The 26,701-nt window shown below is 37.8% G+C and overlaps 1 protein-coding gene across 3 annotated transcripts in view; it reads left to right on the top strand.

Annotated features, from left to right (window-relative positions):
- The window catches only part of erbb4b (erb-b2 receptor tyrosine kinase 4b), a 317,969-nt gene that overhangs the window by 178,199 nt on the left and 113,069 nt on the right, over positions 1-26,701 (top strand). For all 3 annotated transcript variants that reach the window (XM_052566051.1, XM_052566049.1, XM_052566050.1), the window contains one exon: positions 7,598-7,784. In XM_052566051.1, the coding sequence (XP_052422011.1) occupies positions 7,598-7,784 (187 nt within the window). The remainder of the gene's footprint in view (positions 1-7,597; positions 7,785-26,701) is intronic.

Here is a 26,701-nt window from a genome sequence, read left to right as displayed (position 1 = left end):
AATAAATTTTTAATGTCTGCTAAACTCTATGAATCACCATTTTTACATGCAAATGATTTCCAACATGGTTGTGCTTGTTTAATGTATTTCTTGTATTACTCTAGACTCTTCTTTAATGGAATCAGTTTAACTCAAATCAATATTGCAATGTGTTTAGTCATGTTTCTCATCATGGTTGCCCTTTAAAGGTTTGGATCACTTGTTTGTGAATTTAGGGTTTGTAGGAGTTATCAGAGTAAATATGAAAAGACAATGTTTTTTTTTTTTTTTTTTTTTACCATCTTCTGTTGTCTTACAGTAAGGCACTTTGCAGTAAGGTAATATTCCAAAATGCTGCAATCCATTTCTTTAAAATGCAATATCAAATTACAGCGAACAACTCTCTGTCTGTCAAGTCTGCGCCTGAGTTTCAAATATTTGCTGTCACAGAATGTTTTGTGGTAATCAACATATCCTGCAGGCTTTGCTTATCAACAAGCCTGACATGAGTCGGTTGCACTGTCTAAACCAATGAGCTGCGCCTCTCATTCACAATTCCTCTCACAGTGGAAGCCTGGCGTCTCCGTCAGTCCACACAGATTAGACAGATGACACACTGTATGTTCTCTGGTGACAGAAATATCCAAACAGACGTTTTATTAGGGAAGTTAATTGGTTTAATGTAGCTCACATTGTAGCTTTGTTTACATTTTCTTTCTTGTCCATAAAATATGGTCTTTGTGATTAAAAAACAACAAAAAAGTATTGTAGTTTATTTTGTTGTACTTTTGTTTAGTTTGATCAAGATAGAATGTTCTTCTTTTTTGGTTGAAGGGTGAAATGCAACACATCAGAAGCATCTTTGTAAGATCAAAATATTGACACAAGTATTATTTATTTCAAGAGTCACTATTTGAAGTAAACATAAGGGGAGAAAAATAAAGAATAAATGGAGCTGGAGTGGAGAGGGTTCAGGACTTCATAACTCTGAAACATGATAGATTTAACAATAATAATATTCAGGATGGGAATCAGAATTCAGATTCCAGTTAATAAAGAGTTTTTGTTGTTGTTGTTGTTTTTATCACACTGTATATTTATCAGAAAAGCAGTTACAAGAAACACTATCATAAAAAGTTTTGAATTTGAAGAAGTGCTAAAAGGACTAATGTTATTATAATCATTCTGCTCTAGTATTATTTATTATTTTTAATCAGTTGCCCTATACAACAATGTCCACAACAATACTGGAAGGCACTTACTTTTCCAACTGTTTGTGATTTACTGGTAAAACTGGTAGAAATAAAGAATTAGTATTATTCAATTCAATCAGAACCAACAGACTTAAGAAAAAAAATGCCTTTAATGCCTTTAAACACCAACTTGTACCATGTTCATAGAAAGTGCCACCTAGATGTTGAGTCAAAGAACTTTGCTAATGAATAATGATAAATATGTACTCATATAAAAATGTAGCGGAGAGCTGCTCTGCTTGTATTTTCTAAGAGTAGGATTCATTAGCATAAGGACACGCAGTGATCCAAACCCTGGAACCTCTATGTATGTCTCCGCCCACCCTTCCAAAAGACAAAACAAGATCTATATGTATGTAAATGAGCACTAATTAGCATAATGGTATACACAGGGGCATGGCGTTGCTATATGTTTACACTCCCTCTTTTATATCTCTCTCAATCTCTCTTTGTCTAGTATGTCCTCCTCCTCGCTCGTTTCCAGCCACTCTTGTCTTCTCTGAACTGGAACAGGTGGAGTATTAATTATGCATTAAAATATACAGAGGACCAACTATGATCCACTCAACTGCAGCCCTGCCGCTCACCTCATCCTCATCTCTATGTCCATCCCAGCTCTGCTTCTCTCTTCATTCCACTCTTGTTTGAGGATTGCAGGAGTTTATTTCCACACTGAGCACGTCTCGGGGAGTGAAAAGGGGGTTTTGTTTTTGCGGCACACTTCCTCTACCCTGACACTCTACCGCTGAGAAAAGCCAGAATCCCTGGAAGTCTAGTGAATCTGTCCATATCTTTTTCTTTTACTTTGTTCACTGCTGTTTTCTCTGACTGCCTTAGAAGGGAAGGCCCGGGGCATATTCACTAAACAGTTGTGATTTTTGCACACCATATTTTACCATAGAATCTTATTCACTAATTCTTCACACTCTTAACGATAAAGGTTCTATTTTAGAACTACAGTATTTTAGGTCCCCAAAGAACTCAAAAAAATATTTTTTCCCCCTCAAGTGTGAAGAAAATTTTAATAATACAAAGAATGAACTATAAAGAACATTTTGTGCAATGGAAGGTTCTTCATGGAACCATGAATACCTCTATTTGTTATACATTATAACTGGCTGTATTTCCAGAATCAACAGACATCTCCCAAAATCCATGCTGTAATCTGAATGGTAACATAAGGTAGACTCGCTTCAGATAATCTGTATCTGTAATCCTGTATATTTAAATAACTTTCTAGTCCATTTAACAGAATCTTCACCAGCACTTATTGTCTTTCAGAGCTCAGATTCCCTTCTCTTGTAATTATCATGAGAGCTTGAAGTGTACCACTATCATCAGAGCTTCCAAACCCAACATCAGGGCTCTCATATCTCCCGCTCTTTCCTCACACCTCATAGAGGAATATGAGCTGTATTTATAGATTGGCTTTATCAGGACTGTAGGCCTGTTTCCTTCAACAACCATCACCGAAGTCCAAATGGCTTCTAGTGCTGGGTGTATCTTTAAGTGCTCTATTAGATCACCTTTATAAGAGTCTCTCTCATGGGCTTCTAAAAGCATCTTTGGCGTCTGTAGTCATTTTGTAAGTACAGCAGATAGTATATGCAGAAATGCTGAGAGTGACTGCTTATGTAATTTCTGTTCTATTCATTAAAGAATTTTCAATGTATCACATTAATATATCATGTTTCCAAAGATTTTAAACAGCTGTTTTCGACATAGATAATAGTAAGAAATGTTTCTTAATTACCAAATCAGAATCATTTCTAAAGGATGTGATGTGACGCTGGAGACTGGAGTAATGACTTCTGAGATTTATCATTAATAAATTACATTATAAAAACATATTGAAATAGTACTTATTGCAGTAATATTTCCACATTATTAGGCTATTGTTTTTACCATATTATTGTTATTACTGTATTTGTGATTACATGTACATCCTTAGTGTTGTGAGAAAGTTCTTTCAAAGACATATTTTGATCTGATATTTTTTGTAACTATTTATTTATTTTATTTTTTTCTGTTGCATAAGAAAAGTCAAGGGTTTTTCTGAAGAATAAAAATGAGAAGCTTGGAATGTAGATCTAACCCTGAACTGCAACCATACACAATGTTTTTTTTTTTTTTCTAATTTTAGACTTGTGTTAACCAAAAAAAAGTCAGACTTTAGCTTTGAATTTTAAAACCAAAGCTGCATATGTGCATTGCTTCAAAAGTTTTAGGGTTTGTTTTTCACTCTGTAGAGGACTGATCACCTTGAGTGAAATTCTTTCTCCAACAAAAATGTTGAAATTTCTATAGGTGCTCCTAACACCAGAGAACTAACTGTGCCTTCACATAAGAGGTAACGCTACCTAGATGTTGAAACAGAATGAGGCATGGTGTTGTGTGTCTATTGATCTCTATAGCTGCTCAGCTTGGATGTGTTATGTTTAACAACAGGTGGAAAGAGCTCCTCATTGATGCCACGTCATTAGCTATAAACTGCACTTGTAATCACAACAAGGTGTTTACCCTTATTTATGTGCTTCATTATTTAGCAAACAGGAAGAAGAAAGAGGGCCCCATCCTTTCCCTCTCCTCTGCTCTCTTCTCCACTCTGGAAAGTATCGATCCACTGGGTTGAAAATAACAAATTAGTTTCAGAAAGAGGAATTAAATGGTGCTGGAAAGTGAATGCGGGACGCCAAATAGGCTGTGTGGAAAATCTCTGCAAAGTAATCCTTTAATTAAATTAGGAGAAGTACAACAAAGATGTTGCTGGGCTTTTTTTCCTCCACCCTCTACTTCCCCCTCTCTTTCATGTCTTTTAGACAGCAGCAGGTTCCAGAGGTTGCTAGGTAACTGGGATGGGTTTAGTTCCCGGTGGCCAGGGGTGAGGGGGTTGTTGGCAGGATGTGGCGAGTGCATTGGCTTTTTGTTGGCCGTAAGGAGAGGAAGAGGAAATGGAGGGACCACAGCAAGGTCAAAGGCTTGGCTGGTATTCGAGCTTTCATCCACATTCAGATGCCATGATGGGATTAGTGTATGTGAGTGAAGTGGAGAGACGGATTAAGATTTTTTGCTTTTTTTGGGGGTGGGGGGGTGCAACATTTTTATGGTACCAACTTGCAGGTCCACCAATTTGATACTTTTTGTGAACTTCACAATGTACATTATTTTATCTCACTTTCATTCTGATTGTTTAAAGCCTATTATTAAAGGCTTTTTACACACAACACGTTTTTGCATTCACTATAGTTAGTCAGGTAGTTGTTAAGTTTGGGTGCTGGGTAGGATTAGGGATGCTGAATATGTGATTTATAAGCAATAGTGAACAGCCAATGTGTTAATAATAGGCATGCAAATAAACAACCAATTAATAGTAAGAAATTGTCCCTATAACAAATTGTGAAATCTGAAAAATTTGTGAAAATATTTAATAAAACTTTAACAATTTAATAAATCTTTAAAAATGTAATCAAATGAATTTATAACAATTATAACAAAGCTGCATTTTTTAAAATTCTGCGCAACATTAGGAAAAAACATATAACCATGGACAAATATCTTGTTGCGTGATATTCCTTAAAAATTATAATATTATTATAACTATGAGAAGTACATTTAATATATTTCTGTCATGATTTCAAGTAAACCAAACTATGATTTTTGTGGTTTGGTGTAAAGATGTTTCAGTTTGTATTTAATTGTAGTTTTTCTCAAAGTAAAAAGTGTAAAGCTCATTAAGTGACTCTTATAACAGCTCTGGAGATGAAGTTAATGTGTTCATGTCCTCATATACTGAGTTGGCAGATGCTGAAATCATTGTAAACATCATGCATGCTTGAGTATGTGTGTAGTAGACTCAAATGCAGACTTATCAACAACATCACTTATTAGGACTTATTAATGTATACTGCACTGAGTAAAAATGTCAAGAGCTTATTATCATTATTGACATTAACATTTTTGCATCCTTGATACGATATCATTTATCGCCCAGCCCTACCCTTTTTTAACACTTGTTTAAAACAAGCAGAGAATTATTTTTAACATACAATTGCAATATGGCCTGCTAACTTGTTACACTCTTAATGAAACCATATCAGAGTTATATATAAAAATAAATAAATAAGCACTTTCTTCTCCTGTCTGCTTTGCTTTTGTGTATCGAAGTAACACTGATTCTGCATATAGCTGGGAAGATGCTATTTCCAGTTGGTCTGCTCTTCTTACCTCCTCGTCGGAAGTCCTGTAACCCCACTTGACACAATTCTCTCAGCACACATCAGTGATACCCCACGTACAGGCGCAGGAAGTGCTTCCTGCAATGTCCCCGCAGCTATTAGAACAGTTCATTAGCCCAGATAAATGACTGAGGCTCTGACTGGCCTTCTAGCACCGCACTAAAAAGAGTTCATGTCTCTTCCCATTAGCCGGACATCTTGGACGATGACAGCGGCAGGACCGGCCCTGTCACGCTGCATGGGTCCTGAGATGATGCTCACGCTAACTGACGTCTGTCAGTGAGAGCACTCCCCAATGTTAGCATTTCCTCCGGGCTAATTCTGCCCCACAACACACACGCATACACATTCAGTGTCATCATTCACAGCAGGAGGTGCTCTGTCAGAATGAATGAAACGGTGTCTGGCTTAATGACAGGCGCAGTGGCGGCACCAGTATGTCACAGCTAGGGTCTCACGGATGTGGTTGGATGGATTTGAGTCATCCCCATGATCATTATCTGTCTAGTAGAGGGTAGAGAGAGAAATGAACAAGGCCGAGAGAGAGAGAGAAAAGTCCCTGTGGCTCATTGTGTCCTACTGCTGCCCACTCCCAAAACTTCAGCTAATGACTGTATGAAGTGCTGAGAGGCCTAAGGTGACTCTACATGCAGGATTACATCACGACCACCTCACCAACCCATTTCAGCAGAATCCTATTGGAAGGGGCTCTTTTTCACAAGTAGTAGTTTGATGAGATAACTGAGCCTGTCCAGCTACCTGAACCAATAAACTTGGTTTTCCATCCAAAGCTGTGAATTTAACGTGCGCAATATTGGAATATTGCGTAAAATATTTAAGAATAAGCACAGCTTCCATCCAATTAATAAGAAAAGAGAACAACATGTTTCACTTACTGATAAACAAGCACTAAATATCACTAAGAAAAGTATCAGTATATATAATAATTTTTATACATAATAAATTACTTGGACTTAAGAGTGAGCAGACGAAACACAATAAATGCGGTCATTTCTTTCGGACTTGGACGCCTGCTGTTTGGGAACGCAGTCAAGTGAAACAGTTCTGGGAGGCAATTATACAGAAATACTCTGATGACAGGCTGTGCTTGGGCATTTAAGAATGACCATAACAACATTTTAGATTCTGTGCAACAAAATCGGTCTGCTGGTTAGTCAGGTTGTTCCATCTCATAGAACAAAAGTCATATGACGCTTTTTGATGCACATGGAGGAACTTATTCAGTAAATGTTTATCCTTCTCCCATTATTCGCATCAACACTTTTCGCACAAGTCAAAAACCACCTCAAGTATGCACACATGTATTTCTTTTTTTGTTAATTAAGGGATTATTTTCTCTAAGTTTGGTGTTTTCATCACTTGTTTCTGATGCGACTTTTCAAGATGCATATAAAAACAAGGTGATGGAAATATAGCAATAGCTCAGACAAACAATAATTGTATTTATCAAATTTCAAAAATACAGCAAAGCCTAGCCTTAATGGGTGCCTTAGCCAACTAAACAGATGAAACTTAGCTAAAATAACAGATTTCACAGTAGTTTTTAGAATATATAATTATCTAGAATACACACAAATATTTAATTTCTGTTGAAATGATAAAATTTGAATTAAAATATGTTTCTTGATTATGTATAATAAATATATTTCAGATTTTGTGTCCTTGTTGATGTTAATGTTGTTTTAAATATTAAAGGCTAATTTAGATTGTATTCCTATATGTTAAAATAAATACTTTTACTGTATTGAGAAAAAAAGTTATTTTAATGTTTTTCTCCTGAAAAAAAACCTTACCCCCACTCACTTCCCCCATTTGTCTTTAATTTCTCTCTCTTTTTTATTTTATTTTATACATAATATTTTGATGTTACTTTTTCTAACTGTTAAATCCTTTAAACACTTTTTTGTAGTTCAATTACATTATGGGCCCTTACACTTTTGATCAAAGTAATAGAAAAAAAATACTACCTTTCCAATCACACTCTTACTGACATACACAAACACATACACAAGGTAAAATATATACAGCATTGCTTGAGAAAAATGTATTTGGTCAGAATACTTTTTTTTCATGTTTGTTAATCATGTTTTTGCTTTATTCTGTCTGCAGTCCATTCGTGAGGTGACCGGCTATGTACTTGTGGCACTGAATCAGTTTGAGTATCTGCCCCTGGAGAATCTGCGCATCATCCGCGGCACCAGACTGTATGAAGACCGCTACGCCCTGGCCATCTTCCTCAACTACCGCAGAGATGGCAACTTCGGACTCCGTCAGCTTGGCCTTAAGAACCTCACAGGTACAATATGAGCAAGTCCACAGGTCACATTATCTGTGTGTTCATTTCCCTTTCTCAGTCCTTGTCTTGCTTATCTTTGTTAATGTACTGTACTTTATACTTTATTGTGCAAAAAAAGGCATCGCATCGATCATCACGTCTTTGTTAAAGAAGGTTTGTCATTTGCTTTGAAATCCACTTTAATGCATTGATCGCTTCTGAAGTCTCTCATCACGACATAAATAACTGCTGAGAACGCATGTCTGTCATAAACAAGTACACAGAGTAAATTTCACTGGCCGAGGCCTTTGTGAAGTTGGTGAATGCCCTCTGTCTCACAGGAAAGATAGGGGGAGTATTCATGAATATGGATATCATACTAAATTGATTTCTCACAACTTCCATCTGAAATGCCTTTGTTGGTGTTTGAGCTGGTGGATGGATGAGGGCCGATGCTGGCAGTGAAATACAGCCAAATATCTGCACCTGGAATTGGATCCATAAAACTCAGTGAGAGGTTTGGTGGGGAACGCTGGAGCTTGACCAGCTTGATGATGCCACTGCTCTCATATGAGCCAAGTCTTTATTATAGCTCAGATCTGTCAGTTTTGTGGGAGCTAATAGACTAATATACTAGCAGAGGCTGAAAGAGCTAAACATTGATTGGATACTATTTACTTAGTACAGTAAAGTCTGCAGTAGCACAGTAAAGTTTGACTTTCTTTAGGCCATATTTGTAAAATATTTGAACAATATTACAGTGGCATTTGCTTTAAGACAATTTTGGAAATGTGTCTTTCCCCAAAATGTGATAACATTTATTTGTTTGTCACTTTTGATGAATTTCTTCATTATATGTATGTATTTTCACATATTATTGATTTTATTCTATATGTATATATACTGTATGTATATAAGTCTTACAGTGGCATATAGCAGAACTGAACAAATATCCATTACTTTGATTTACAAGTTAACTCTTTTTCACTGTGGGGTTGCTAAATCTTTCTTTTTTCTTAAAGGAAGAAAGCATGACATGAGGGTAAACGTTCTTTCGATTCATTCATTCATTAGTGTGGTTTGTCTTTGAAGGACCTCTTTTAAACAGCCCTGCTCTTTGTTCCATTTCTATTGCATGCTGCCTTTTAAATATTCTTCAGTATTGCTCGGTTAGAGTGCGTTAAAATGTTGTTCATTTTACTGCAAGGTCATACATGCATTATACACATATTCAGAGATTTTTCAATAGGGTTTTAAATCATGTGGCTAAATTTAAATCCATACCTCACCATAGGGTTAAAAAAATATGAGGCCCAATGTAAGACAGACAGCAAATGCAAACCTCTGTGGAGTCTGATGTTGTAGTAAACAAACATTATGTACAAATGACAGTGTTTAACATCCAATTTGACAGATGCATATTGCATAATTCAGAATAAGGATGGTGAGTCGGGGGTTTTGATGTTTTTATAAGTGTCCCTGTAATTTCTGCTTCAATGTCAGGGCCAGTTGGAAATGTTTCCTCTCATAATACCTAATTATTGTTACACAACAGCTTTGCGTCCTTCTGATTGGCTAAAAAAAAAACTACTATAAGTGTATTGGCCTGACATTTACTATGCGCCGCTTTTGGCTTCTTTGACAAAATGACAAGTGGTATGTTTCTCTTCAGCTGTTCCTCCAGACACTTCCATGGCGACACAAACTTTAATAATTGTTGGAAGTGGTGAGCATTGTCTGTCCGTTTATTATGGCAAAACTTTGGAAACATAACAGAACTGTGTAAGATCAAAACAGTGGCGATTATCAGTCAACCTTCAGTGCGAGTAACCAAGATGCTGTTAGGCTCAGAATTATGGGCAGTGTCACTTTGTTAGCCCAATATAAAAACTATCAAGGCCATTGTCATTTATTCGTTTGTATATCTAAAATGGTTTGCAGTGTAGCATGTGTACATTTTATCAGTTTGTGTTATCAAGTCAATTCAAGTCACCAAGTTTATTTATATAGCACTTTTAACAATATAGATTTTAACAAAGCAGCTGAACAATATTAAATAGGAAAATAGTGTTTCAATAAAGCAAAAAGGCTGTTCATCATTGAATAAATTGTCATCATCCAGCTCAGTTCAGTTTAAATAGTATCTGTGCAATCAAGTCAATGAAGACGCTGGTAATTCCTAACTAAGCCAGCCAGAGGCAACAGCGACAAGGAACCAAAATGCCATTGGTGACAGAATAGAGAAAAAAAAACATGCATAGATGCCATTCTTCTAATGATGTAGCAAGTACATTGTGTGTTTTTTGAAGTGTTCCCGGTTCTGGATTTTCCTAATTAATGCAGCCTAAAAAAATTTTAATGGATTTGAATATTAGAAATATGTTAGTATGTTTTGTCTAAGCTAGGTTAAAGAGGTGGGTCTTTAATCTACATTTAAACTGACACAGTGTGTCTGCCTCCCGAACAATGTTAGGTAGATTATTCCAGAGTTTAGGAGCTAAGCAGGAAAAGGATCTGGCACCCGCAGTTGCATTTTGATATTCGCATTATCAAATTGCCAGAGTTTTGAGAATGCAGCGGACATAGAGGACTATAGTGCAATAATAGCTTGTTAAAATACTGAGGTACTAAACCATTAAGGGCTTTATAAGTAATAAACAATATTTTAAAATCTATTCAGTGTTTGATAGGGAGCCAGTGCAGAGTTGACAGAACCGGGCTAATATGGTCATACTTTCTGGTTCTAGTAAGAACTCTAGCTGCAGCATTTTGGACTAGCTGGAGTATGTTTATTAAGCGTGTAGAACAACCACCCAATAGAGCAATACAATAACCTAACCTTGAGGTCATGAATGCATGAATTAACATTTCTGCATTTGACATTGAGAGCATAGGTCGTAATTTAGATATATTTTTGAGATGCAGTTTTACAAATGCTAGAAATGTGGCTTTCAAAGTAAAGATTGCTATCAATTAACACACGTAGGTTCCTAAGTGATGACGAAGAATTGACAGAGCAGCCATCAAGTCTTAGACAGCGTTCAATATTATTACATGCAGAGGTTTTAGGGCCTATAATTAACACCTCTATTTTTTCAGAATTTAGCAGTAAGAAATTACTTCTCATCCAGGTTTTTATATCGACTATGCATTCCATTAATCATATTTTTAAATTGGTATGTTTGTCTGAACCTCTAAGAAATATAGAGCTGAGTATCATCAGCATAACAGTGAAAGCCAACACCGTGCTTCCTGATGATATAGCCCAAGGGTAACATGTAAAGCATGAAAAGTAACGTCTTAGTACTGAGCCTTGAGGTACTCCATACTGCACTTGTGATCTATATGATACCTCTTTATTTACTGCAATTCACTTTATTTAAATGTGTAAAAAAAAAAAAAAATTCATTCAGTTTTTTTTATGTGTTTTCACTCAGAAACTGCACTAGTTTCAGAAATAATAACAGAAATTTCACAAATACAAAGAATTGGCAAGTATGACACTGAATTAAATGAAAGGAAAACTAGTTTCAAGTTTTCCTTTTTTTTTTTGGAGTGTTACAAGCTATTTGTGAATAGATAAGATCCCTAAAGTTGCAAAGACTAAAGTCTCAAACCCAAAGAGATATTCTTAAAGGGGTCCTATTATGCTTTTTCAATTTTATAACTTTAGTTAGTCTGTAATGTTGGTGTTTGTGCATAAAAAAATATCTCCAAAGTTTCAAAGCTCAAAGTCCAATTCAAAAGGAGTTATTTATTTAGACGAATTTAGAGTGGTTATAATCATCTGGGTTTAAACCGTGCTCAAATTGATTTGATTTTGGAGCAATATTTACACTGAAGCTGGCAGGCAGCTATGGTAAGGGACATGACATATTTCCCAATCAGGCACCGAGTGGAGCCAATCAAAACAACTATCCCAGCTATCCAATCACAGCACATTTCATATTTCAGAAGATCGGCCTTCATTTGATACAGGAATGATTTGAGTCTTTCATGCCTGACAGGGGAGAGAGGTGTTGGGGTAATGTAAAATATGTGGAAAATAATGTGTTTTTCGAACAACTTAGTATGAGCTGGCCCATCAGAGCACACCTTGCTTTTCAGACCAATGGGCTTTGTAAAAAATGACGCGTTTCGGAAAGGCGGGGCATAGAGGAGAAACAATAATGTACATTATGTGGAAAATAATGTTGTTGTTTTTTCTTAAACTGCATGAACACATTTCATTAAACCAAATACACAAAATAATAATTTTTTAGCAACATCATATGATTTCTAGATCAAAATTCCTGAATCTCAAATATTCCTGAATTTTCAGCAATTAAAAACAGTTGTGGTGCAACAGTATTGCAATTGTAGATTACAATAGAGGATGACCAAAACTTATATAAAAAAATATTTTTCGAAATGCAATGCAAAGTGCTTTGCATAATAGTGACTGCCAAATGCTTTTAAATGTATAATGTATCTTAGCTTAATATGCAGAGTTAAATACAAATCATATGTATAAAGTTTAATTCCTTGAACAGTGATGGCTAAATGGTATATTTTTAGAGGCAGTACTATCTTTTTGTAATCTGTGGCAGATGAATGAATAAAAAGCAACATTGTAAACATAATGGACTTCTACACCTCACACTTTGTTTGTTTTTGCTTTAGTTAAGTCTGTAACACTGGAAATAGGCTTATTTTGATGTGAAATCTGGCTAGATAGTTAACCCAGCGTGCATAAATTGTTCAGGAACACAGTCTCACTCTTATGGACCAATGTTTCTGGTCCATGAAATATCTTCATTCACTTGCTGTGACTAGGCAAAGGAAATAGAGCAGAGAGAGAGAGACATGGCACAGCAGGCCGGGTAAATAATTTAAGCTGTGTGTATTGTTCCACTTACCCAGTCCCTCTTCTAGAGTCCACTCGACGCAGCATACATTACCCAAATGCCACATTGTAATGCTGACATCACTTACAGCCTAACTGTGCTGCATTTTGTGCTGTATTCTTGGAAAATGGCAGTGTTTAGAAATGTCCAGGAGACCAGGTTCTCCCAGAGGAGCGTGATCTTCTGTCTTAGGCAGACTAACAGGGAACAGCAGTGGAGTCAAGCAATGTTTGAAATCCCAGCCATGCCCACAGGGAAGGAGACAACACAGAAGCTCTGCTCGCTCATCTCTCTCATCTGTCTCTTTCTTTGCCTACATTCATTCTTTTCTTGTTCGTCCAATTTTCTTTGTGAAATCTGCTGTTGCTGCCCCCTTACCTTTAACTGCATCTTTCTCTTGCTTTCATTAAGAAGTATAGCGAGGGGCTTAAAGGCCACTTTCGATTAATGGGTACATAAATCACTCATGATATGTATATCATTTTTAAAATGTCTCAAAAATGGTCTTAAAGACCTATTTTTTAAGTTTTTGGTATAAACGGTTTTTTTACGCAACTTGGTGATGACGTCAAGTTGGGGAGAAGTCGAGGAAAGGTAGCCTCAGTCTAGTATGATGCAGCGTTCCAGGCAACCCTTAACCCGTGTTTTTCCAACCTTAAACCCTTGAAAGTGCACTGGAACGGCAATCAAATCCGTGACTTCCCACCTGTGAACTCGTGTCTCGTACTAGATCGATGTACTCCGAGTTCCGAGGTCACACAGCACACGAAACAACGATGACAGCCCATACGAATAATACTGCCTGCGGATGCAGTGTTTATGCAACTAGTACACGTTGAAAAAACGATTTTAGGTCTATGCAACGTTGCAATAAAATAAAAAATGTAGTTACAATTCCTTGCGCTCAGAAAGTTTGGCATAACTTGCCTGGAAAGGTACAAAGTCGTTAGTAGTGGTATGAAATAGTGATTACGAGCTCAAAAACCTGTAACGCGCGCAGCATCAGAACTATAGCGACTGACTGGGATGAGGAAGAGGTGGCGAGAGCAAACATGTATGATGGCCCGCAGCTGTGTAATTTCGATCGAGCCAGCCGTGAGAGGGCAAATGAGGAATTGCCAAGAACTGATGTCAGTCCAAGCCTATGCATAGTCCGAAGAGAATGAGTTGGTGAAGTGTCCTGGTGAGTTGCTATCATTTAGCATCGCAGCAATGAGCACTGGAGCTAGTTTACGAGCAGCAGTGCGCAATAACGACACACATACATATATATATATATATATATATATATATATATATATATATATATATATATATATATATATATATATATAATTGTATTTATTTATTACTGTCATTGAATAGCAGAAAAATAGTGAAAAATCAATGTTTTCTTTATATCTAGTGGCAGTGATCATGACGTTAGTTCAGAGAAGTACCGGTAACCTTTGTCATAGTGTCGTAGAACTGGTAAATTTTGTCTTTGTCATCTAGAAATAAAAGGCATCATGCTAGCTATATGGACGTTTCTAAGCGTTAAACTCGTCCTCCGGTGAAAATGTTGTTGCAAACGTAGCCGCGTGTGTGTCGCTGTGTTTGACAGGACCTTGTGTGGCTGCCGTCCCATGTAAACTGCATTAGAAAGCTTATGCTGTAGGGAAGGGAGTGCTGTCGCTACCTCTCTATCTATCTGTCTGTCTATCTATCTATTTACTGTATCTAGTCTATCTATCTATCTATCTATCTATATATATGTATTTATCTATTTATCTATAATCTGCGTTCTGCGCTATCTGAATACTCCAGTCTCTCTAGTCACTCTCAATGCTCTCAAGGCGGCTTTGGTAAATTCTCTCCCCATAGTGACGTGATGCAATGCATTGTGGGGGAAAGGAGACCGCTGTAAGATAGTACCTACTTTTTCGTATTATATTCCGTTTTGTGATACCCAACAACATAAAATACAATGGATAACAGTTTAAATGTTTATTACCAACAAGCAAATTGCACATATTCGTTAAAAAATTAACCTTGCAACACGGCCACACTGTTGAGGAAGCTTTTGAGTTCTATATACAGTAAAGGGTTAGTTCAACCCCTAAAGTGATTTGCCCTTTAAATTTAATAATTAATAGTATCTGAGTATGTTTGATTATTTAATAGCTCGCTCTGTTGCAGGGCTCCATAATTAGAGCAATGTAACTTATTTTATTAAAGTTTGCCACTGCTAGCTGTTATGGAAGGATTACACTTCTGAGCAACAGCTAAGTTGGTTTGTAGCAACTTTTAAGGACTTACTCCCAACACTGGTTTACTAAATGTTGAACATAGTCAGCGCCCTGTAACCCTGAGACAGATCAAATCTGGAACAGAGCCCAGCAACATCTCTCTCACTCTCTGTCGAGGACTATCAGCTTGTCAGACCTTAACATTATGTGCCTTTTGATCCCCTGTCACATTATCATGTCATTCCTCTCATAGCAGTTCTCCAGAGATGTGTTAAGTGATTAGTACCATCCATAAATGATATCTAAGAGAATAAAGGCTATTAACTGCTCTGGGTCTAATCCCGAATTTGATCAAACCGGCTTGTCGTCATTGGTGCCACAGCTGAATTCCTTCGGGGGAGAAATTGCCATGGATAAAATCAGTTTGTCGCTGGTATATTCTGATATTGCTCTATTGATTTTCAGAGGGGTGGTGTGTGGGAGACACAGTGATGTGGTGCTCTGGCTCCGGTCGCAGGGTTTCCCTTGTGACTGGCTTTCAACCATCCTCCCTGCTGGGTTATTAAGTCAGACTCAATGGAGTGAGCTATTTGAGGTATTCATTTGAATGTGAAATGGAACAGCTCTATATTCAATTCGCCTTGAAAAGCAATTGAAACATTTGAATGTTGTTGATTAAGGATTTTTGCATTAAATAGTTTTCTCTTTTTTCCATTTCTTTTTACTAGTTTTTGTTTCATTTTCTATGTCTTTTCATCTCAACAACATGATGTGATTTGTCCATTATCAGACTCACTAGTACATCCGACCATGTTCCTTTTTTGCTTGTTTTTTCTGTTTGTTTAGTAAACTTTTAATGCAGACTGTATATACTGTATAAAGTGTATATAATTAATCAAATGCTATTAGTTAAAAATTTGGAAACACTTGACTGAATATAACTGATCTATTTTTATGATATATATTTGGTGTTAATATTTTAAACGATAAATTAAACCTTCCTAAATAAAATAAACTTCTTAATAAATAAATCAATATTTTTCATTCATTCATTGAATCATCTAGGAGACTGTTGTCAGACTCGTACAAACTTGTACAAACACAAATCTCTCTGGATTATTACAATTACTGGCAAAATATTTCCTTCGAAATATTTCCTACTGACACACTACAGCAACAGATATAAATAACTGACTTAATCTATTTTTAGATGGTGAAAATACTAGTGTTCTAATAATTTTGGCCACCACTGAAATAATGAAATTTATTATTTTACGTACTGTAATACCTATTGACTCTGCTATTGATTTATTAAAATTGTGCACAAGAAACATTAAAGTGTAAATGTTTGATAAGTAGTGTTAAAGTATTCTTTATGCTGTAATAATGCCTTGTTTTATATAATACATCTTATATTCTCATAAATAATTGCAGCAGTTAATAGTATACATTTATAATCTTTATGCATTAATGTTATTTACCCTTTTAATGTCATAAAATATACTGTAGCTTTCAGTTATTTATGAAAAGACATAATGGAAAAGAAAAGTGCATTGTAATGTGCTGTGCACACAGGCTTCATCGAAAGCACTATCAGCTGCTGCTGTCAGTCCAGAGAGAGCTGTGTCTTTTTGTGTCCGTGTCCTCAAAGACCTTGAGAGGCAGGTGATTTGTAATAATTATACCTCGTCCCATCACTGAGGCACAGGTTAAACTTCGCGTTCCTTTCTTTGACATTTCAAAGTGCTGTTCTGTTGTCATTTTCAGAAGAATTTGATTTTTTTTTCATACCTAGACAAACATTTTTTACTCAACATTTATGCAACTCCTTGTTGTTTTTTTTAAAGCCGAACATAAATGCTTCTTAGATAGTAATTACCTCACAATAATAACCGCCTCCATAAGAAGACGAGTGTGTCAATTTAACAGTTTCTGTTGTTCTCTGTCTTTTAGAGTTTCTTTAGTTCTGTGTCCTTTTCTTTCTCTTTCTTTTTTGTTTGCCCTTGATGGCAGCTTTTGATCGTGCTATTTTCTTCTCTACCCAGAATCAGAATAGAAAATGATCAATGTCAAATGTGTGAAGTGTGCGTGCATTCATTCTGTTATTGATCTGTTTGTTGGTTCGATTCTTTATTTGCTTTTTCATACGTTTTTTTTTTTTATTATTATTCATTTGTTGGTTTGCACATTAATTAATTTGTTTTTATTTATTTTATATACAGGCTATCAGATTTATATTTTAATATTACTATATGACTCCAAAAAATAATTAATGTAAGGTAAGGGTGCAACCAAGCATTTACTTCCTTTCCTCTCCTCTCCTACTTTCCAAGCTTCTTTAGGAACTGTTTTGTGATTATTGGAGTTGTAATTCATAATTCAACCTTTGATTAGACATATTATTTGATATTATCCTGAATCTATGATTGCCTCTTACACACATAGTGTTGTAGTTGCACTGCTCATTATTCTTATTTTCAGCTGTGGAAAATGGGTTTCAACTTCCTGTCCTTCATGCAAGCTATTTATTTTCCTGCCTTTTAGAACAAATTATCTTGAAAGAGGACTTTGTTTTTGTCAAGGTTTGTGTCTGCGCTGTCTCAAGGTTCTGATTTTGTACGCTAGTCATTTTTTCTTGATCAGAAGCTTTTGTATCAGTTAATGGTGGGTTTTGTGTGGTTCATGGCCTTTTGTCCACTCTTTTATATATATATAATATATTTTCAGGTTTACTCAAACATTTTTTTTTTTTTGCGTTTTTTTGTCAAACTACACAGATGCACAAGAATAAATAAGCACAGTGTTTATAGAATTCTAATAATCTAATCTTTACACAATGACATTGCATGTTGTCATGTTTTGTGGTTTTGGTTTTGTCCACCTACTTCTACTCATTGCTGTCTCTTCTTTTTTTTACCTGATATTTACTTTTATTTACTGTTTCAGATGCAGCATTTAAGTAATTGGTGTGCATTACTCAGAATAGAATTAACCCTTTGCAAAGACCCCCCCCCCCCTACCCTTTGTCCTACAAAGGATACCGCTCTCACGCCTCACATCATGTTCTCACACATTGAGGAAACTTACAAAGAGGAAACTTAACAACGTGCCAACAGACAGGACAAAGCAGGTTACTTTTGGTATTTAACAAAGTCTCAGCTTTCAAATTTTGAAAGTTCAAGTACACCGACGTTATAATGTAACCTACTTTCTGGTTTGTTAGTCAGACAAAAATGGCAGATTCTGTGTTATGATTGGTCAGATCTCCTGCCAATCAAACACCTGTCAATTTAATTTCATTATGTAGCATTTGGACCAATCAGAATATATTATATTTATTATATATAAAAAATAATATCTAACACCCCCTAATCTAACCAAAGAGGCTATGGACCTCTCCCCGAAATACAACTATAACCTCAAAAAGGCAGAACAGGCCTCAGTTTATTGCTCCAAGGAATGTGGGAAAGCAACTCAAGTCTCTCAAAAACAGACACATAATGCCCATAAATAGGGACTCTTCTCTAATAAGTTCACAAGAAAACCTCTCTTTGAATGAACACACATATCCTTTAGGTCATTGTGTATATTATTGCTGTTCTTTTATATTGTCTGTTGAATTTGACTGTTTTATGCATGCTTATGATAGAACCACTCGTTTATGTATTCTTACCATGTTTAGGATCTATGAATTGGTCTTCTGATGATCTAAACAAGAGTGTATTTAACATATTTGTGTTCTAAGAATCCTTACTAGTTTGTATATCAAATTATGTATATAAAATCTGATCTAGTTACATATTCAAATTACCAGGCTTTCACACAAAGGGTTGTAAAACTCCCCAATATTTCCACTTGGAATTTCAGCCTTTCTCATTGGACAAGCCCATCGTGAGAGGCGTGAACCTTCTCAGACCTTAAAGGGATCCCTGGGTATTTTGACTTGTACAGCTTAATATAACGTAAATGATGTCCTTACTAAAAATATTTAGTGGAAAACCCATTAAAGATTAATATTATTTAAAAAAAATCTCAGTCTTATACATAATTTGGACTATGGGGGCGCCATTTTTCCGATGGCGTAAAATGGTTGCACTCAGTGACCTACTGCTGCTACCTGTTGCTGTTTTTATCACAACACAACTAGGAATAGACAACTCTGAAAATAAAATACTGATATGATGACTACAGCTACTGAAAGAGCTTACAGGTGGTGATGGATATAAGTATAGGCTTAAACCAAATGCCGTACCATCGATTTTTCCCCACAAGGAGTCTAAACGCCCAAGATCTTGAGGGAAATCTGTGCTGAGAAACTCCTACAGCGGCCACGGCATCATGATTAGCTTCGGCATGTTTACATCCTAACAGGATGGCAAAGCGTTTGTTGTGTCAGCCGTTTGTAAGCCGTTTCAGTAGCTGTGGTCCAGTGAGAACCTCAAAGGCATCAGGGCTAGAGTTGAGATAAAAAAAAGCGGGTCTTTAGGAAGTTTTATTCGTCCACATGCATCTTCCCATTCTTTTCCCCTCTTCTTATCTCTAGGAAATCAGTGAAGTCTTATATTGCTTCTCTTGTTGCCCTCCGTCTGAAAATGACATCCAATAGCCACACAATGTGGTATCATATCAGTATTTTATTTTCTTGAGTTGTGTATTCTGAGTTGTGTCGCAGTAAAAAGTGAAAGGATCTCGCCGAGTGCAACCATTTGTAATAGTGTAAAAATTGGATTTTTTTTTAAATAGCATACATCGTTTGTGGGTTTTCTATTACATATTTCAATAAGATGCATAATTTGTTAAATTAAGCTATACATGTCTTAATACCCGAGGATCCCTTTAAAGGCCTTACATCAGTGACCCGCCGTCAGTCTGTGGTTCTTTTAGGTCCTAAGGGGATGAAGAGGATGATCTAGAACTCTCTTGAACCCACTAAGTCTGCGCCAGGCCTCGTGCCTTGACTTTCCATTCACCCAAGAGCTTAGGATCTCAGCTGACCTCTCTCTTAGCTCTTTCCACTTTCCACTGGTAAGAAATTCCCAATTACCATTAAGTCAGGACATCTTTGGAATTCATCACTCTTCAAAACCAGAAGAACATGATCACGACTCCTACACCACCGATCCTCCAAACTATCAAGACTTTGCATCCAGACACTAGTTTGCATTAGCGTTTAGTTAATAAAACTCTTGTGCACACATTATGAGTTTCTGATTCTGACTTACAAATCAATATGTCATGATTCTGCCCTCGTGTCCTTGATTTTTCCTAGTCTTGAGGCAGGATCATGACAGACCCGTGTTTTGTGTACAAGCACATGACCTTGCCTTTGGGCCATGTGCTTGTGTTGTCTCGTTCCCTTGCCCCGCCCCCCTTGTTATCCTAGTCGTGTCGTGATTGTCCTATCTGTAACACCTGTCGTGTCTTGATTAGTTCCCCTATTTAGATCTCCTAGTGTGCTCTGTCTTGCGTCGGTTCATTGTGTTCATCATTCATGATTGTACCTCGTCTGAGATTATTCCTCTAAGAAGTCTTTTGTCTTGCAGTGAGTGTTTGTTAGTAGTTGGTGTTCAGAGTCTTTGTTTGCCTTGTTTATTGAGTTTTGTAGAATTATTTAGTGTCTTCCCTAGCCCTTGTTTTCCCCCTCGTGGGTTTTTGTTTTCCCTTTTGTATAATAAATCCTGTGTTGCGTTACTTCCTGTCTGCACCTGAGTTCCTCCCTTGCAAACCCTGACAGAATGAACCGACCAAAAGGGAACTCAGCAGACAGGAGGCAATACTGGATGTCATCAGCCAGCAAGCGGGATGGTTTTGAGGGCTCACGCCTAGTGGTGTTCCGGGGGACCAGGGGAGGTCGCACCCGAGCAAGCGGTCGAAAGGAGGAGCCACAGAGGTCCCTTCACCTACCCACCTGCCATCGATTCCAGAGGGTCGTATCCTGGCCGTGGCCGCTCTGGGGGATCAGGCACATCCCTCACCGAGTCCTGAGGTGCCTCCCACACCCGTCGGTCTCCCCATGAAACGAGGGAGACGGTTTTCATGGGAGTCAACTTCTGAGTCTTCGGCGTCCGAGACTGCCCTGCCCGAGACCAAACTCCCCCAACCCGCCTCTGACCCAGCTGTGGCCTCTGCACCGCGCCCAAGGAGGAAGAGGAGGAAGAGGGGGCCTGCCGGTCCTGTGACCCTGTCTCCTCCCGTGCCAGCAGCGGAGAGCGCTGGCGTGCCCGTGCCAGCAGCGGAGAGCGCTGGCGTGCCCGTGCCAGCAGCGGAGAGCCCTGGCGTGCCCGTGCCAGCAGCGGAGAGCCCTGGCGTGCCCGTGCCAGCAGCAGAGAGCGCTGGCGTGCCCGTGCCAGCAGCGGTGAGCGCTGGCGTGCCCGTGCCAGCAGCGGTGAGCGCTGGCGTGCCCGTGCCAGCAGCGGAGAGAGCTGGCATGCCCGTGCCAGCAGCAGTGAGCGCTGGCGTGCCCGAGCCAGCAGCGGTGAGCGTGTCCAAGCCAGCAGCGGAGAGCGCTGGCGTGCCCGAGCCAGCAGCGGTGAGCGCTGGCGTGCCCGAGCCGGCAAAGAAGAGGGCAGTATGCAAGTCGGCAGTCGTGAGAGCGCAGGAGAGTGCCGCGGCCGACTCTGCAGCAAAGACTTTAGTACAGTGTGTCTCATCTCGTAAGGAGATGCCAATTGTCTTAGCGGCTAAAGCCTTTTCAGATTATTTGTCTAGTCTTGTCCGTATCCTAGAAGTCCCCGTCAGTCCTGTCTTGTCCACAGACCCTGTCCCCAGAAATCCCGAGTGTCCTGATGTCGTCTCCCCGTGTCCCGTAGATGTCGTCTCCCCGTGTCCCGTGAGTGTTGCCCCGTGTCCTGCTGATGTAGTCATGTATCCTGTTGATGATGTCCCGTGTCCAGTAGATGTTGTCGTCCCGTGTCCAGTAGATGTTTTCCCCCCGTGTCCAGCTGTCGTCTCCCCGCGTCCCGTAAGTCTTGCCCCGCGTCCCGTAAGTGTTGCCCCGCGTCCCTTGTCTGCTCCTATCATGTCCCCTGTCAGTTGTCCCGAGACCCCTCCCCGCCCCTCACCACCCAGACCTGCCCGTACCCCCCGTCGTCAGCCTTCGTCCTGTCCTCCTAAGATTCCTGCACCACCCACCCACCCTGGTCTGTCCCCCATGAACTTTGTGGTCCCGCCTCCTCCCCTTCCCTGTTTGTTTTTTTTGATTTGTCACCCTAACCCTGCCGTCGTGTATTCATGTCTGCCTTTGTTATTATTTGTCATGTCTTGTTGGTTTGTGTCGGTGTCCCAGTCCGTCATGTCAGTCATGTCTCGTGTTTGATGTTCCCTTGAGGAGCGTCTGGAAGCCGCTCCTTAAGGGAGGGGTTCTGTCATGATTCTGCCCTCGTGTCCTTGATTTTTCCTAGTCTTGAGGCAGGATCATGACAGACCCGTGTTTTGTGTACAAGCACATGGCCTTGCCTTTGGGCCATGTGCTTGTGTTGTCTCGTTCCCTTGCCCCGCCCCCCTTGTTATCGTAGTCGTGTCGTGATTGTCCTATCTGTAACACCTGTCGTGTCTTGATTAGTTCCCCTATTTAGATCTCCTAGTGTGCTCTGTCTTGCGTCGGTTCATTGTGTTCATCATTCGTGATTGTACCTCGTCTGAGATTATTCCTCTAAGAAGTCTTTTGTCTTGCAGTGAGTGTTTGTTAGTAGTTGGTGTTCAGAGTCTTTGTTTGCCTTGTTTATTGAGTTTTGTAGAATTATTTAGTGTCTTCCCTAGCCCTTGTTTTCCTCCTCGTGGGTTTTTGTTTTCCCTTTTGTATAATAAATCCTGTGTTGAGTTACTTCCTGTCTGCACCTGAGTTCCTCCCTTGCAAACCCTGACACAATATCCCTGTACGATTCCGATTTTGCTACATGCTCTGATGCATTAATTGCTGTATGAAAGTATTTTCTGTGGCCACAAAAATATCCTTTCTTAGAGTTAAAATGAAATTATGTTAAATGTTCACTGGACGAACAGATTAGTTGATAGCAATTTAATTATTTTACAAGCTCAGATAAATAATTGTAATTAATCATAATTAATTGTAATTATTTATATACACTTCCCTTTTGAGCTTAAATTTGTAAAGAAAAGAGCTTAAATTTGCATTTGAGCTTAAATTTGCAAGTAAAGAATTTAAATTCAGGCACCAAACTGGATGTGGAATAACAATCAAAATGTGAATGAAAGGAAGTAGAAATTACTAATTAAAATCCAATGAAATTCAGATTATTTAAATTAACTAGAACGGCAAAGTTTGTCATGATAAACCTTGAATGTTGTCTTTATAAAGCCTTGTTCTAAAATTTAGAAATAAACGTACAAAGCCCCAAAGTTGTATAGGCCTTAAAGACAGACTAACTAGAACAGTTTGTTATGACAAATGTTGCATGTTGGCTTTACAAAGTCCTGTTGTAAAGTCTTAAAAGAAACCTGCAACAATTTGCATCTAGTTTATAGTATATATTTTATATAGAATAAATTACTTTGTGTACACATACTGTATATGTACATGCACAAGACTGTCCCTTTATTTTTGCTCTCCTGTATACCTGCACCTGTTCAAGGAGAAAATCTCAATGATCGTGCATTAACCTCACTGAGTCTTGCTCAGCGTCTCATGAAAGCTTTCTGGAACAACACACCGGAGATGAAAGACACTGAACAAGAAAAGAGGGATATAAGCCTTTGACTGCCAGATGACACATGTCTGTCTCATGCTCTCTCTCTTTACCTGTTTCGGTTCTTTTTCGGCTCAGCGCAGTCAGTGTAAAGGGACCCAAGAGAAGAAAAAAGAAAATTACTTTTGTTGGTGCTTGCACAACACTCATTTCCATCTTTCTCGCTGAGGCTTCCAGACCCCAGGTCACTTCCAATTGTGTGTCTAATTGATTACTTCCCATGCAATTACGTTTGTGTCATACTCGATTTTTCACTGTTTGAGGCGCAGGGGAGCGATCCTCCTTCTGAAGGACAACAGTTGCACTGCAGCAAATCTAGAATGTGGCTGTATTATTAATCTTTTGGCGCAGCTGTAGTGCAGTAATAACCAGCGACATGAACCGCAAATGCAAGGTTACGGAGGTGGAAAGGACAGTGTCAATGACAGGACATTTTCTCCCTGGGAATTAAGGAAAAACAGCATTAAAAGCGGCATTGTTATGCACAAACAAGTGCTTCTTTATTAGGCCTTGGAAGAGACCGTTGTCTTTACATTTCCCACTTACATATTCTCTGTGCTTTTCACTTCTTAATTTTGCTGACTGTTTTCTAGCTCATTAACTGAAGCTTTTGGGAATTATGCAAGCTATGAGAAAAGAATGTAATGAAATATTGATGTCCAACCACTGAAGGACTTAAAAAAATTAATCATTAGAAAAATGTGACCCTTCTGCCCTCAAAAAGGAAATAAAAGTGTGTGATGGTAATGTATGGACCCTGTTTTATAAATGACTCCTACTCAGTTTTTGAATTCGAATTTGTAACATTTTAAGACGATTATTTAGTCCTCATTATTGTGAAGGAAAATAAATAGTGTGTAAAATAAAATAAAATATTTTTTAGATTTTTTTTTATTATTAAATTGTGTGTATATATATATATATATATATATATATATATATATATATATATATATATGCACACACATAATATTATTAAAAACAATTATTTATACAATTAATATATTTTCTTGCTAAAATGTTACCTGAATAGATGGTAAAAATACATGATTTGGTTTGGTACATAGAGAGACAGATACATAGATACATAGAAAATAAGTAAAAAACAAAACAAAAAAAACAACAACTGTAAATGTACTTCTCTTTTTAACTGCAGTGTGTTTGTGTATACAGAACACATGCAGAGTGTACTTTCCTTCTCCATGGAAATGAAAGGATGACAGAACTGCTGAGAAACAAAGCCCTGGGAAGTGGAGTAGAAAATGGAAGAATCCCTTTTTAAAAGTTGTCTGTATTTAAAGCCTATGATGTGAAGAGAGAGAAAAAGAAAAGCGGTAATTACACATAGATCAAATAGAAAGCGTGGGGCTAGTGCTAATACCCACTCGCCCACCCCAATCACTGGAGAAACCAGGCCTATTAATAATGAATCTGGTGTCATCATTAAGAATCTGAATGATTAAACATATCTCCTGGCTTCAAACACCACTTTTCACAGTCAAAAAAAGAGAGATTGAAGCCTGTATCCACACACATATGGCTCACACATACATGAAGAAAACTTTAATGCTATAAAACATATGAAACATAAAACATATAAGGGGCTACAGGTTTTGTTATTATTAGGAAAATAAAACATTCATATTCCGCAGAAGAAATAATTACATGCAGGTTTGGAATGACATGATTCATTTTTGGTTGAACTATACCTTTAAAGATAAAGTGTGTAACTTCTGCACCATTGGTTGAACCAGATGTTTAAATGTCAGGTGCTTAAACTCACAGAACAATGTTTTGAAAGCTCCACGGAGCCCTTGAATTGCTTATTTAATATTATCTTCTAATGCTTTCATCTGCAAATTAGAATTAAGTACCGTGTTCTGTTTAATTCTTGTTAATATTTTTAAACCCAGAATTCCATGATTTTCCCAACATTCCACTGAAGTAAAAGTGTAGAGGTATATAGAATATAGTAATAACTTAGGTTTAAATAGGGAATTGAGCCTAAAGAAATACATAAATCCAACAGCCAACACAATCAGTCTATCAGTTACTCTAATGTGCGTATAGCTTTTCATGGCCCCATAGTTAATTCAATTGCATGAAGCATCCCGAGACAACATGTCCAATTAACATCACACCATTCTGTGTACTGTAAAAATGAATCCCGGCAAAGAGAAAGTGGAGCACACCACAGAGCGGTTATATAATCTGAGGCAGGTGGAACAGTGAACAGTGCCTTCACCACGAGAGTGAACCAAATGCCAGTGTAGAACAAGTATTGGCAGAAAGGAAATTAGTGCCTGATTTATCTTTGACAGTTTGATGATGGCAGATATTGAGCTTTGTTCATTCTTTAATGAATAACATGGCGGTAGCAATGGCAATTGTTCGAAAACACTACCTGAATTAAAGACATTTTGTCATAATTTACTCATGTCATGTTAAAAATGTGCATTATTTCTTGTTCAAAGTAATATATCAAAGACTTTTCAACAGTTTTTTCCATACACTGAAAGTAGGTGGTGATTTATACTGCCAATCAGCACACATCTACATTTAAGTGTAATCATTAAGCAGATGCTCTTATCCAAAACAGTTTTAAAAGGACAATAGGAGCAAATAAACCAATACAAGGGCAACAATATGTAAGTGCTGTCTCAATTCTCAGTTAGTCTGACATAGTATGTTTTATTTATAAAAAATTTTATTGATAGACTAGAAAGTACTAGTATTAATGGGCGAAGTGTTGACATATGAACTGCATAATGTATAAACAGGAATTAGTTGGAAATAACAGAAATTTTGTCCAGGTTAATCTGCCCAAACTTTCAACAAAATAGAACAAAAAACTATTTAAAACCAAAAAAATTCTCACACAATGACTTCATATGGCTCGCACTGTACTAATACACTAGTTCTATATACTACATTCAAGAAACCTTTATAGTGCCTATTTGTCTTTGGTGGCCAGCAGTATAAAACTTCACTTATTGTATATTCATTGTATGGAAAACAGAAGCTTGGACATTATGTCTAAGGATATCCTGACAGAAGAAAGAGATTGAGTTTAATACAAGTGACCTTTCACATCATTTTGACCTATCTTTGTTGCCTGA

The sequence above is a fragment of the Carassius gibelio genome, chromosome B9 (genome assembly GCF_023724105.1).
Source record: "Carassius gibelio isolate Cgi1373 ecotype wild population from Czech Republic chromosome B9, carGib1.2-hapl.c, whole genome shotgun sequence".
Lineage (NCBI taxonomy): Eukaryota > Metazoa > Chordata > Actinopteri > Cypriniformes > Cyprinidae > Carassius > Carassius gibelio.
This window is presented reverse-complemented; position numbering and strand designations above follow the sequence as displayed.